Source organism: Medicago truncatula, chromosome 2 (genome assembly GCF_003473485.1).
Source record: "Medicago truncatula cultivar Jemalong A17 chromosome 2, MtrunA17r5.0-ANR, whole genome shotgun sequence".
NCBI lineage: Eukaryota > Viridiplantae > Streptophyta > Magnoliopsida > Fabales > Fabaceae > Medicago > Medicago truncatula.
This window is the reverse complement of record NC_053043.1, coordinates 18482817-18496999: the sequence shown is the minus strand read 5'-3', so window position 1 is coordinate 18496999 and position 14183 is coordinate 18482817. Positions and strand designations below refer to the sequence as shown.

The 14183-nt window shown below is 34.7% G+C and overlaps 1 protein-coding gene across 1 annotated transcript; it reads right to left on the bottom strand.

Moving 5' to 3' along the window:
- Nucleotides 1–10286: 10286 nt before the first annotated feature.
- Nucleotides 10287–13886, bottom strand: LOC11438155 (subtilisin-like protease SBT1.8). Its single transcript, XM_003595244.4, has 2 exons — nucleotides 12100–13886; nucleotides 10287–11248 (listed from the first exon to the last, which is right to left on the bottom strand). Exons 1-2 carry the CDS (start codon nucleotides 13763–13765, stop codon nucleotides 10575–10577), a joined length of 2340 nt encoding a protein of 779 aa, XP_003595292.1. The 5' UTR covers nucleotides 13766–13886; the 3' UTR covers nucleotides 10287–10574.
- Between the last annotated feature and the right edge of the window lie 297 nt (nucleotides 13887–14183).

Sequence of the window (14183 nt, the reverse complement as noted above, 5' to 3'; positions counted from 1 at the left end):
GTTAACTTTTACTAAGAAATATCATCCCAAATAAAGATGGTCGTATACTCGATATTATATAAAATAATAAAAACTTCAATGATGTATCTCGTCCATTTCTAGGTCCAAAGCCTAGAATAATCTTTTATTTTCGTTATACGTTAACATGCAATCACCACATTTGTATTATTGTGTAGTAAAAATTATACATACTTATACATCAATGTAATATGAAATTATCTTATATTATAGTTTCTTAAGTTAAGAACTATTGTACCAAACTATAACACCTAAAAGTATTATACTTAAATATTCTTAAATCTTATATGTTGAATGTTGTATACAAATCTTGTAGATGTACTTAATACTCTACTAAACTACTTTACCCATGAGAAAGGGTTCCATATTCTTGGAGTATTTTCATATTCTTGTCATTTCTTTAAAGTCAGCAGAGGACAAAATTGTACTAAACGAGTACAAATGTGTTTGATACATTTTCACATACACCAATACATTTTTTAATTTAAAAGTATTTCTAGACGGCAATAAAAATGAATTGTGTTGTGACCCCCTCTATCAAAATTGTGGAAATGTTCACATTCAATATATATATCTTTTGATAAGTTTCAATACATAAATTAAATGGTCATGAATTAAGGTGGCATGATGCTTTGATTTTTCTGAACAACCACTTTATTTTTTAAGACGGTTCGAATTATTTCACTATCCATAACAAGAAGTGTTTTAATCCCTTAAACTGGTATGAATTCTGCTCATTACCCAAACAATATCGCTCATTCCCAAAGTAATTGTCCAAAATGCCTCTGTGCATGTTAACATGCGCTAGTGTATTTTTTACCTATGTTAAGTCAAGCTACGTGACTTAACACGCGCTAGTGTATTCTGAGAGTGAGTTAACCTAAGCTACGTGACTTAACTTGCGCTAGTCTATTCTGAGGGTGAGTTAACCCACGCTAGTTGGCCGGTGCAGAACTAAAGAACAAACATTTTTTGGTCTGTGGTCAGTTTTTCAACATTCAATCCACACGTTTTTAACACTATTTTACACGTTTTTAACACTATTTTTCAACATTAATGGTGTTTACAACCTATACTACCATTTCCACCTATAAATACCCCTCCATACTTCCCTAATTCCTCACACCATATCACTTTCTCCCCCTCCTCACTCTCTCCCTCTATTGCTCTTCTTTCTTTCTTTTTCAATATTTTCTTTGGGGGCAAAGGTGATCAAACTTCTTCGGAGTAAAATAGTGAGAAACCGACATGGAGAAGTGATCGACCCTTGGGATAAGTTTAAATTTGCTTTTTTTTACTCCATAAATTTTTTACGTGGGTAAAAAGATTCTTCTTGGGGTATAAAAAAAATAAAATTTAAATTTAGCCCAACGGTTGATGATGTATTTTTCCCATGAAGGCTGCTCACTATTTTACCCCATGAAGATCGTTCACTTTTTACCCCAAAGAGGGGGGAAATAGGTAGTGAATTTGAATAAATTATTGTAAGAATTATTCTATTGTATGAATTATCAATAAAATGAAATATTGTTATATGCCTCAATTTAGTTCATTCCTTTTTATTTTATATTTGCTTTTATATTCCAATTTTGTATTTAATGAATAAATATTAATTTAGTTCATTTACTTTTATTTATATTTGTATTTATTTAATGAATAATATCGAATCAATATTTATTTTAAGTGTATAAATAAATTAGAATAATATTGAATCAGCATCTTGAATGACGGTATTCAAGTATCAAAAGAATAAGGTGCATTCCTTGACACTTGAATACCAGCATTCAAGAGGCTTATCGAATGTTGGAGTCCTGCCGATTAACAAGTTTGAATTGCCCCATCCAGAGTAAGACAATTGTTGTAGTTGGAATGTGAATTCCAACTACAACAATTGTCTTACCTTTGAATGGGGTAAATTCAAACTTGTCAAACAACAGGACTCAAGCATTTCCCCCGGCATTCATGTTTTCCTTTGAAAGAATAAATTTTTTATTAACCTTGCTTTAGATGATGGTATTCAAGTGCCAACGAAATGAGGTTCATTCCTTGACACTTAATACCTTCATCTAAACCAGCCTAACAAGAATTTAATCTTTTCAAAGGAAAAACATGAATGCCGAGCGAAATACTTGAGTCCTAGTCGTTTGGCAAGTTTGAATTACCCCATTTCAGAGGTAAGACAATTTTTGTAGTTGGAATGCACCTTACCCTCACTAATGACGATCTTCTGGCAGAATCAAGTTGTTTATGATATCTTCAGTTGATCTCAGCAACGTTACACGCATATGAAGGTGAAAAACACAAGAAGGGGGGGTTGAATTGTGTTTTCTTTTTCTCTTAAAAAATACTTCTTCTGATAAAACTTCAGAAGCAGTTTGATTGCTTCTGATGAAATGATCAGAGTCAGATTGCAGCGGAAAAGAACAGAGCAGAGAAAAGAAAGACAAAGACACAAGCAGTTATCCTGGTTCCTTCCACAACACGGAAGTAGTCCAGTCCCCCTTGCACTTCCAAGGAGATTTCACTATAATCACAAAGATTACAACTGCTCAATACTTTCTAAGTATGAGACTTCACAAAACTATGCTCAAGCACACACGCAAGAGTCTTCCAATGCTCAAGCACTAAGCAAGAGACTTCTAATGCTCAAGCACGCAGGCAAGAGACTTCTAATCAAACAAAAATACAGAGAATTGAGTTTGAATTGAACACTTGATATACAATCAGTGGTGTTCACAATACAATACAGAAAAGACTCTAGACTTTGAATTTCTAAGATGTATCAAATCAGTGCAGAAATTCAGTGTGCTTTGTAGAATCAAATTGACAGAGTTTTGGCGCTTTTGAACTTATGTATATTTCTCTCAAATCTTCAAGTCTTCACTCCTTTATATAGAGGCGTGAAAGAGACGTTGAGATAGTCAGCACGTCTAAAGAGTCGTTTGGAATCCTTTGATTATCCACCAGTGATCCTTTGCCTGATTTGGGTGTAGTCCTTTGAAGAATCAACTTCAAATTCATTCCCATCTTGAGTGTACAAATTCTGCAGGCATGGCTGTTGTTTTGTCTTGTAGCGTAGACAGAAAACAGAGTAGTGGAGGTAGTGGTTGTACACTTGTACTTTGTCAACTCTATTAATGAGAGACAAGTGCTCAGTGCTTTCCATATATCCGTTGATACCTCCCTTTCAGTTCTTCGTTCTTCTTTGATAAGACTGAATTGAGAATCAGCAACTTTGAATCTTCAGTTTGATTAAAGGATCAAATGTAGCTTCTGGTGAAAATATTGCTTCTGATGAAAACTTTTGCTTCTGATGAAAATATTGCTTCTGATGACTTTCTGCTTCTGATGACGTCATCTCTTCAGGAGCAGTTTAGCTTCAGGAGCAGTTTTAGCTTCAGGAGCAGTTTTCTTCAGATGCTCAGAATTTCTTTTTCTTTCCATTGTTCTTCCAAGACCTATTGAAATAACTTGAGTAGCCTTTGGTCCTGTACACTTGAACAATTATTAGTAATAACCAATTGACAATTTTTAATACCTTGTTATCATCAAAACTTAATAAGGTTCATTGTGAAACACATTTTGTTCCAACAGCATATCGATCCACTGGAACATGATGTGCTCCCAAAACATGCTCGTCACGTTTTCGTCGTTCTTTAACTCCACCCAAGTAAATGATACTCTCCCCTCGTCAAGCGTTGGACGTTTATACCGAACGAACGTATTCCACCCTCCTTGTGTAATACCCTGTTTTCCCAACTTCAAATTTTTTACATAAAATCAGAGTAATCAACTAAACAGGATGCTACACTACGTTAAAATATAAATAGAGTAAAATTACTATTTATTCAAAACATCTCATGTCATCAATTTAAATCTCATTGCATCGGAAAACATTAATTAAACATCGTAATGGCACAACGGCCTCAACATAAACAACTTATTAAAATCCAATCTAGGTGAATCTTCAACATAAAATCATAGCATTTACGTAACACATGGAAAACAGATAAGATCCCCATCTCGTTACATATCAGAGCGACCCTAAGACGACGCATGAGAGAGTCAACTCACTTCAACAGCTATTCCTGGTTATCTGCACGTTACCCACGTAGAGGCAACATTCAAACAGAAGGGGTGAGATTTCACATTCAATAATAATAAGCATATAATTCATCAATAGAATTTTAACAACATAGACAACATCAATTAATAATATTAACTCTTCATATAGTTCTTCATTAACAACTCATTGATAAATGACAACTTAACCACAACGACAAAGCGACATCAACTCGACAATTCAACTACAACAACTTAATCATGCATGTGGTACCAACCAGGGCAACAAGCCCCCAACATATAGAGCATAAATATACTCACAGGGCATCAAGCCCCCAACTTATAGACCAAATATGCTCACAGGACATCAAGCCCTCAACTTATAGAGCAAATAGGCTCATAGGGCATCAAGCCCTCAACTTAAATGAGTATGCATGGACTCAGCAACCAACAACTTAAACGACTCCGACATCTTGGAACAACAACATACAACTTAGCGACTTGACTAACACTTGCAACTTAATGATATCAATAATCAACAACAGCAAAGACATCAACATCAACAACTTGCAACATACGGCAACTGATAATAACAACTTGAATGATATGAACAACAATATTTCCGATATCATATATTTTCCACATAATATATGTAGCTCAAATTAACCAACAAAAATAATCATATTAATTTAGACTCACTGAAAGGCTATACCTTTATAAACAACTTTCATTCCTACCCCAAGGACCAACTCATAACATCACGTGCGACAAAGATCGCAACAACACTAAGTAAGGCTAACTGCCACTGAGTAACTCGCGAGGCGAGCCACTCTACTCGCTATGGTGAGTTCAACAAAAGGCTACTCGCTATGGCGAACAAAGTACTCGTCGTGGCGAGCTAAAACTGATGGCTCTTGGGAGTTTGACATTTTTCACTCAAAAATCCCATTTTTAACTTCCCTATGCCCAAACTTAATCCAAAAACTTGCCTAATCATTTCTAAACATGTTAAGGCACTCAAAACCATCTAAAACTTGACCCCTAACATTAATTCACAAAATCATGTTTTTCGCACTGGGTAACTCGCTATGGCGAGCGATTTACTCGCAATGGCGAGCGACAACTGGGTTCACTCGCGAGGCGAGAAGGATTACTCGCTAGGCGGGCGATGAAGATGATCACTCGCGAGGCGAGAATAGCTACTCGCTATGGCGAGCGATGAATGTCAGCTCTACGGGCAGAATGCAGTTTTCACAAAAACTAACCTAATTCCACAACTCTAACCTTAAAACTGATTCTAATCATTGTTCTATGAATAATCTAAAGTCTGGACACTATTTCTACATCAATTCAACAGATTCCTGCTCTTAAATTAATCAACTTCCAACTTCTAATCCTAATTCCCAAATTCCCAAAACTACAACATACACTTGTTAAATTCTATTTTCAGAATTATATCACTTAGAATTAGAGAAAGTTAGTGTAACACCCCGTTTTCCCAACTTGAAATTTTTTCCATAAATCAGAGTAAACAACTAAAACCAGGATGCTACACTTCTTTAATATATAAATATAGTAAAATTACTATTTATTTCAATCATCTCATGTCATCAATTTAAATCTCAATGCAGCGGAAAACATTTAAATTCAACTTCGTGTTGGCACAACAGCCTCAACTTAAATAACTTATTAAATCTAGTCTAAACAAATCTTCACATAAATGCATAATAAACGCGTAACACATGGAAAACAAGTAAGATTCTCCATCCTGTTACGTATCAGAGCGACCCTAAGACGACACGTGAGAGAGTCACTCACTTCAACAGCTAACCTTGATTACCTGCAACTTACCCAATTGTAAAGGCAACATTTTCAAGCAGAAGGGGTGAGATTTCACATTCAATAATAATAAGCATATAATTCATCAAATGCATTTAACAACTTAAACATCATCAATTAATAATAATAATTCTTCATATAAAACTTCATTAAATCATCAATCAACTTCTGATCATCATTAACATCATATTCTATCACATAATAAAAAACATCATATAACAACATACAATAATCCATCAATAATAAAAAACATCATATAACAACATAATCATCACATCATAGACATCATCATATAACAACATAAACAACAACGATTAATAAATATTAATACTTCACATAGTTCTTCGTTAACAACTCATTGATAAATGACAACTTAACGACAACGACAATGCGACATCAGCGACTTCGACTCGATAATGCAACTACAACTTCCTAATCATGCATGTGGTACCAACCAGGGCATCAAGCCCTCAACATAAAGAGTATAATTATACTCACAGGGCATCAAGCCCCCAACTTAAAGAGCAAAAGATCACAGGGCATCTAGCCCTCAACGCAAAGAGCAAAAGCTCACAGGGCATCAAGCCCTCAACATAAAGAGTATAATTATACTCACAGGGCATCAAGCCCTCAACATAAAGAGTATAATTATACTCACAGGGCATCAAGCCCCCAACTTAAAGAGCAAAAGATCACAGGGCATCTAGCCCTCAACGCAAAGAGCAAAAGCTCACAGGGCATCAAGCCCTCAACTTCAAATGAGTATGCATGGACTCAACAACGTACAGCTTAGACAACTTCACAAGTTATAAGATCCAATATCTTGGAATAACAACTTACAACTTTACAACTTAGAGCAACACTTGCAACTTAATGACAATAATGATCCAGCAACAGTAGAAACAGCAACATAAACATCTTGCAACATAGCAACATCGATAATAACAACTTGAATGATATAAACAATAATAATTTCCATATCATACATTTTCAACACATTATATAAATATCTCAAACTAACCAACAATCATTAATCATTTGATTTAGGCTCTCTGTAAGTCTATAACTTATTAACAACTTCCATTCCTATCCTAAGATCAACTCTCAACATGAGTTCAATACTCTTAAACACCTTAATTGAACTCATAGTACTTCTAGTTTTGAGGGTTGGAATTATTCCATAAGTTTTGGATTAACTTAGAAAAGGTTATACTGAATTTTCCAAAGATTTCACTAAGACCTCCTTGGAGTATTTTCATCATATCTCAAAAACCATAAATCATTTTTAAGTCAAACCAAAGTCACTGGAAAGCTAACCCAATTATCTACAACTTTCATGTTTACACCGAAAGCAAATTCAAAACAGAAAAGGGTGAAAATTACAAATATTTTCCAAATTTGCCTCACAGAAAATCGGTGGCCGATTTTGACAAATCGGGGGCCGATTTTCGTTGAACCAAAACAGGAAAATCAGCTCAGAAATCGGTGGCCGATTTTGAGCTTCACAGCAGTTCAAAAATCAGTTTAACAATGCGTTTTTCACTTAAGAATCACTCTTGGATCACTAGACTCAACACAAGACTCCCAAATTGATAGGAAACCTCACTTATTATTACTCTACAACCTGAACATCAATTTTTATATTAATTCATTGGATTACCTACACCTTCAACAATCAAATTGCAATTCAAAACCCTAACTTCTATAACATCAAACTATCAACCATTTGCAACTTCTAACCATAATTCCCAAATTCCCAAAACTACAACCTACAACTTGTTAAATCCAATTTTCAGAATCATATACTCAGGATTATTGAAGGTTAGTCTCACCCTTACCTTAGATTGATTGATCGCAAGGTTCTACCGCTTTCTCTTCTCTTGGTTTCTCCCTTTTCTCCCAAAAACGGTTTTCACGTAATCATTATTTTCTAATTCTAACTCTCCCTTTTATATAAATCATTAACCTACTTATTTTCTCTTATTTCCATTCTGCCCCTCAGCCTAAATATTCTATTCTAATATATATATATATATATAATATTTCTATAACAAATATATCTCTATAACATATATATTTCTACACCAAATAAAAAATATATTTCTACACCAGATAACATTTATATTTCTACACCAATAACATATATATTATACTAATAAATACCAACATATAACATAACAAAATATCACTCATCAAAATAAATCGACTAAATTATGGAAAGACATCTAAACTCAATAAAATAAATAAATATTAAAATAGGGCGTTACAGTTAGTCCCACCCTTACTTTAGATTGATCGATCGAAAGCTTCTCCTCTCTGGTTCTCCTCTTCTCTTGGTTTCTCCCTTTTTCTCCAAAAACAGGTTTCACGTGAAAAACGATCTGACTCTAGTTTTTCCGATTTATTTCCTAACCTACTTTATCTTATTTCCACTTATTCCACTAAACTCTTCTAAATTCCAAAACAGCCCCCTCAACTTAATATTATTTTATTTTCAAATCTTATTCTATTAAATAATAAAATAAAGCCACTTAATAAAAACAACAACACACCACATAATCATTTAAATCACATAGACCATATAAATAGACTATAAACCCAATAAAATAATTAAATAATTCATTAGGGCGTTAAAACTCAAGTAATTAAATAATTCCCTAATAACAGCACGTAGCGTGACTTAAGTCACATAGCGCAACTTAAGTCACGCTACGCATGTTAACATGCGTAAGGGCATTTTTGATATTTACTTTGGGAATGAGCAGAACCATTTGAGTAATGAGCAGAATTCAACTGCTATAATTGAAACTAAAGAATCATCATCATTCCCTTGTTACTAAGTTACAGTAATCAAAATCTTTTATTTAATCGTACACAGTCCAACTTTCTTAGTGTGTTGATTTAATATTTTACTCTCAAACTAGGTATGTAGTTTTATAGAAAAATTCAAAGAGATTGTGTATCATTAAAATCCACGTTTGAGTTCCGTCACACATTTCATCTAATAACATGTTTATGAAACAAAAATTATGAATGTGTTAATATCATAATATTTCAAACACAAATTTTGGGCTAATTAAAACTTAAAGGACGATTGAAATGCTGGAGTCATTCTAGTTCATAGTAAAACATAGCTCAATTGGTAGGACAATGCATTATTATATGTAGGGGCTGGGGTTCGAACTCCGGACACCCCACTTATTCACCTTATAAGATGAATTCTAGCCGCTAGGCTACTTGACAAAAAAAAAGAGATTAAATTGCAGAATTGGGTCTACGGATTTTACACTTTGGACTAAATGCTGAGTTTATGGAATCTCTGGTGTCACCAGACTGTTAATAACGTCCTTGTTTTGCACCGTACAAACAAAAACTAGAACAAATTAAAAGAAGGGTTAATAGTGTTTTTCACCCCTGTAATATAAGCTATTTTTGGTTTTCGCTCCTATAAAATTTTCGGTTTGATTTACATCTTTGTAAAACTTTTTTTTTCTTCCGAAAAACACTCATCCCCCATATGACTGTGCATATTTGCTGACGTGGTACGTTGTGTAGCATGCTGACTGTGCATAAATGTTTATGTGGTGTGCTAACTGTATAATTAATTTTATTTTTTAAGGGTACACGTGGCAATTGTGCCTATTTTGTTTTAAAAAATTATAATGTAAATTCATTTATATTAATTTAGAAATAAAAAATAATTTTTGAAAATAAAAAAATTTAGGACCTTCTTTTTTAAATTCAGAAAAAAAAAATTATTACGAAATATATTTTCCAAATTTTATATTTTTTTGTTTAAAAAATAAACTTTTTAATTTCGAAAATTTCGTAAAAGAATTATTTTTTTCTAAAATTTTAATTTCATAAAAATTTGGAATAAAATTGTCAAAAAAAAAAATCTGAATTTTTTCTAAATTTCGATCCAGAATTTTTTTTGTAGAAAAAGTTTTAAAAATATTTTTTCCCAAAAAAAATTAAAAACTGACTATTTTTTATTTAAATTTCGAATTTGTTCTTTCTAATTTTAACTCTAGAATCTTTAAAAAAAATGAATATTTTTCTGATTTTTTAATATTTGAATTTAAAAAAAAAAAACTGAAATTTCGAAAAAATCTTATTGTTTTTTCTGATTTTTTAATATTCGATTTTAAAATTTTTTGTAAAAAGATCTGAGTATTTTTCTGATTTTTTTATTTTTGAAAATTAATTTTCAGATATTTTATAAAATAAAATCTGATGTGGACATTTAAAAATATATAAAAATTTAAAAAAAAAACCAAGTCAGCGCCACATATGCGCATATGATGAGTTGGATGGAGGAAGGGTGTTTTCTGGAAAAAAAAAAAAAAGTTTTGCAAAGATGCAAATCAAACCGAAAATGACCTATATTACAGGGGTAAAAAATACTATTAACCCTTAAAAGTACATCTCACACCCTTTTTCAATCTCAATTTGTTTACAAACATTCCCCACATTTAAAAACACACAACAAAGAAAGCACAACCTCCTAAACTTTCAACTAAATAATGTTATGTTGTTGATGGCATCAAAGCCTCAAGCACCTCCTTTCTTTTGATTTTTCATTTTGGACAAAAGAAAAAGACTTGGTAGGCTTGAAAATAATAGTACATAAAAGTGCAAACCCAACAAACAACTCACACTAACAGTTCTGTCCAAGCAAAAGCAATTGGACTTCTAACTTGGTGCTGTGCATTGCTCCACAGAATACTACCAAATCCACTCCTAACCTTAGAAGCATCAGCACCCTTTTTCGACACAAAGGTCACAGTGTACCTTTTCCTTTCCCCTACTTTCTCAAACACAAGCCTAGAAGGCTTCACCGTTATCCCCACACTAGACGGCACATCAACCACCACATTATAGACAGAACCCGCCTCACCAACATTCGTCACGATCCGCGTGTATCTCACAACCCTCTTGCTCGAAAACACGACCGAGAAAGACGGGTAGTTCAACTGACCAGGATTAGCGAATTTCTTGGTACAATTGACACTGGGACGCTTAACAATGAGTTGGATTTGCTCCGAGTTGTAGTTTAAGGAGCACAGGAAGGTAATGTAATCTTTTGTTGAGGCATCATAAACAAGGCCAGGAGAAAGTGCTTTTTGTGGATTGACATGGCCAGCACCGTGAGCAAGTGGAGTTGAAAAGGATCCATCAGCAGCATCACGAAGTGGAGACTTGGAATTGTCGTGATTATAAGCTGTTGTCATAAGTGCTGATTTAATTGCACTTGGACTCCAAGTTGGATGAGCTGCTTTCAATAGTGCAGCTAACCCACTTATGTGTGGACAAGACATTGAAGTACCTGAAAATTTAATCACACAACACAAAAAAAAAATCAAACACTCAACACTTAAATGTAACTACTAAAAATTGCATCTTAGTTGTAGTCACTGAAGAAAAAAATGTGGCCTATGATGCTTTTGAAGTTAAAATAGTTAACAATTAATTTCTCAAAAATTAATTAATCAGGACATATTAGTTACTTCTAATAAATTATGGATTTAATGGAGATGTACCATAAAACAGTGTTACATCTTAGTTGCTTCTAATAAACTATGAATTTAATGGAGATGTACCACAAAATAAGGGTAAATCGTCCGATATTATATTGTGGATCGCTCTGATAGGAGTTAATTGTCCGATATTTTTTTTAGGGAAATAATTGTCCGATATTTGAAAGTCATTTAAAACTTTAACGACGACGTAATAACCCTTTCAGAAGTAGTAGTTTATAGTTCTGACACAATGACTTGATCAATATAAAAAAAAATAAAAAAAATAAAGTGTGCATAAAATTTCAACTTATGTTACTTATTTTTATTTGTCTAACCAACACGAATCAGGTCCACATCTTAACTATAGAAAATGAGATTTCTAATTTAAGGGGCATTTTCAATCTTACTAGATTTTGAATTGAATTTAAAGATTATATAGCACTCTCAATGTCATTGAGAATCTAAAGGGCTGTCATTGTCTTCTAATCTCTTTCCAATAATAATTTTCTAGTTTTCTAGTAATAGTTCAACAATGGTCCATGGACCACATTAAAAGCTACCCAAAAACGGCTCTATAGTCTAAAATCTACACACATTAATTCAAATTTCAAACAAACTCATCAATCAATAGACTATACAAAAAAAGAAACAAAAATACCTGACATAATGTTGAACTTTGTTTTACGAGTATCTTCAGCCAACCCAGAGGGACCAACAGCTTCTGACCAACCAGCCAAAATATTCACACCAGGCCCAATAACATCTGGTTTCAAAATCTCTTTTGTTATCATATTGGGTCCCCTTGAACTAAATGCTGCCACCACAGGTGAAGGTCTAACGTTCAAAACAGTACCACCAAAACTAAGCACAGTCGTTGGATTAAGATCAGACGATACATATTTTCTAATCTGATCCCCGATAATTCTCCCCACCGCGACAGCCGGTAATAAATGACTATCGGCTACTAATTCCTCCCCGCTCGCGGCTGTGTTTGCTAAAATCATCCCGATTCCACCGGCTTCTTTGACAACTCTCCCCTTTTCCACACGCGCACTAATTCCTCGATCACAAACAACAACTTTCCCACGAACCATAGCCGGTTCAAGTGAACCGGCCATACAAATGCTCGCGGATTGGTTCGATCCTGTGCCCTTAAAATAAACCAAACTAACCGGTTTATTTCCCATTCCTTTCCCACTGTAAAGTGAAACTCCTAAAAACCGTTTTTTATTACCCAACGTCGCGTAAGCTGGAAAATCACGGTCTAGAGTCCCTGCTCCGACCGTCATAATCCATGGCGCGACGTTGGCTAACGAAGCACGAGTAGGTCCGCTGTTACCAGCGGACGCGGAAACAAAGATCCCACGCTCCACCGCCGCGAAAGCACCGATCGCGATGGTATCATGAAAATAAGGAGCAGATCCACCACCCAACGAAAGAGAAAGCACATCAACACCATCTTGAATCGCACGATCCATTCCAGCAAGAATATCCGAAGCAAAACAACCATCCTTCCAACAAACCTTGTACGCTGCAACACGCGCTTGAGGAGCCATACCCCTCGCTGTTCCGGTAGCATAACCGAGAAAACTAGCATTCCCAACGTGCGCTCCCGCGGCGGTGCTCGCCGTGTGGGTCCCATGTCCATCACTATCACGCGGCGAAACAATCTCTCTATCAGCACCATTTCCAGAAGCCATATGAAAGCCTCTGGAGAAGCTTCTAGCACCGATGAGTTTACGGTTACAAACAGAAGAGTTGAAATCTGGTGCATTCTCACACGCGCCACGCCAGCGCGTGGGAATCTCAGGCAAACCAGCATCGTTAAAACTCAACGATTCAGGCCATACTCCAGTGTCCAGCACCCCTATGATAACATCGTGTGACGCTTGATCTAACTCTTGCGTACGATGACCTTCCCATAAACCAGTTTGCGTTTCAAGCCCAAGAAACTGTGGAGTTCTTGTTGTGTGAAGATGGTAAAGAGTATCTTCGTAAACTCCCAAAACGTCATCGTTTTGAAGTAATGTCTCCGCTTGTTGAGTGTTTAGTTTTGCAGCAAAACCAGTGTAGGCAGTTGTGTATGAATAGAGAAGCGGATCGGAATCGGTTTCGTCGACGACATCATCAGAGTCAAGATTAGATGAATCTATTGATAAAGAAAGTGATTGAAGTGTTGAAGAGTACCAATTATAATGAGTTGGGTAAATTGTAGGGTTATAGTGATTTTTCATGTGAACTATGTAAGTTTTTTTGGATGGTAATGAATAACATTGTGAAATTAATGTAAGAAGAAGGAAGATGGAAATAGAAACAGAACCCATAATGTGGGATCTAAGTTAGGGTTGTATTAAATTGAATTGAATTAATGGTAAGGTTAAATAATGAGAATGAGAATGAGAAGAAAGGGGAAGAGAAGAAGAGAGTGGCAGTGTGAGTGTCAGAGGAAATGAGGATTTATAAAGAAAAGGTGTGTTTGGGTGTGGGGTTGCTTAATGCGTCTTTTTTGTTTAATTAATGATTAATTTAATTGTTAATTACGTTTCTGCCATCATTTGGTTTCATGTGGTCGTCGGTGCCGTTACCTGCGCTCTGTTTGGTTGATATATTTGACTTCACATTGGCTTTTGCACTTCATATGGAACTATTTCAATTTTTTTATAGTACTTCAGTTCTAAGAGAATAATAGAACCTGTGATTGTTATTTTAAATTAGATACTTCAAATTATTTTAAATTAGATA

Bases quoted from the DNA above. Each gene is read 5' to 3' on its own strand.
- LOC11438155 (XM_003595244.4), bottom strand. From the start codon at position 13,765: ATGGGTTCTGTTTCTATTTCCATCTTCCTTCTTCTTACATTAATTTCA. The intron at 11,249-12,099 runs GTATTTTTGTTT...TTAAATTTTCAG, and splicing joins AAAGTTCAACATTATGTCAG to GTACTTCAATGTCTTGTCCA.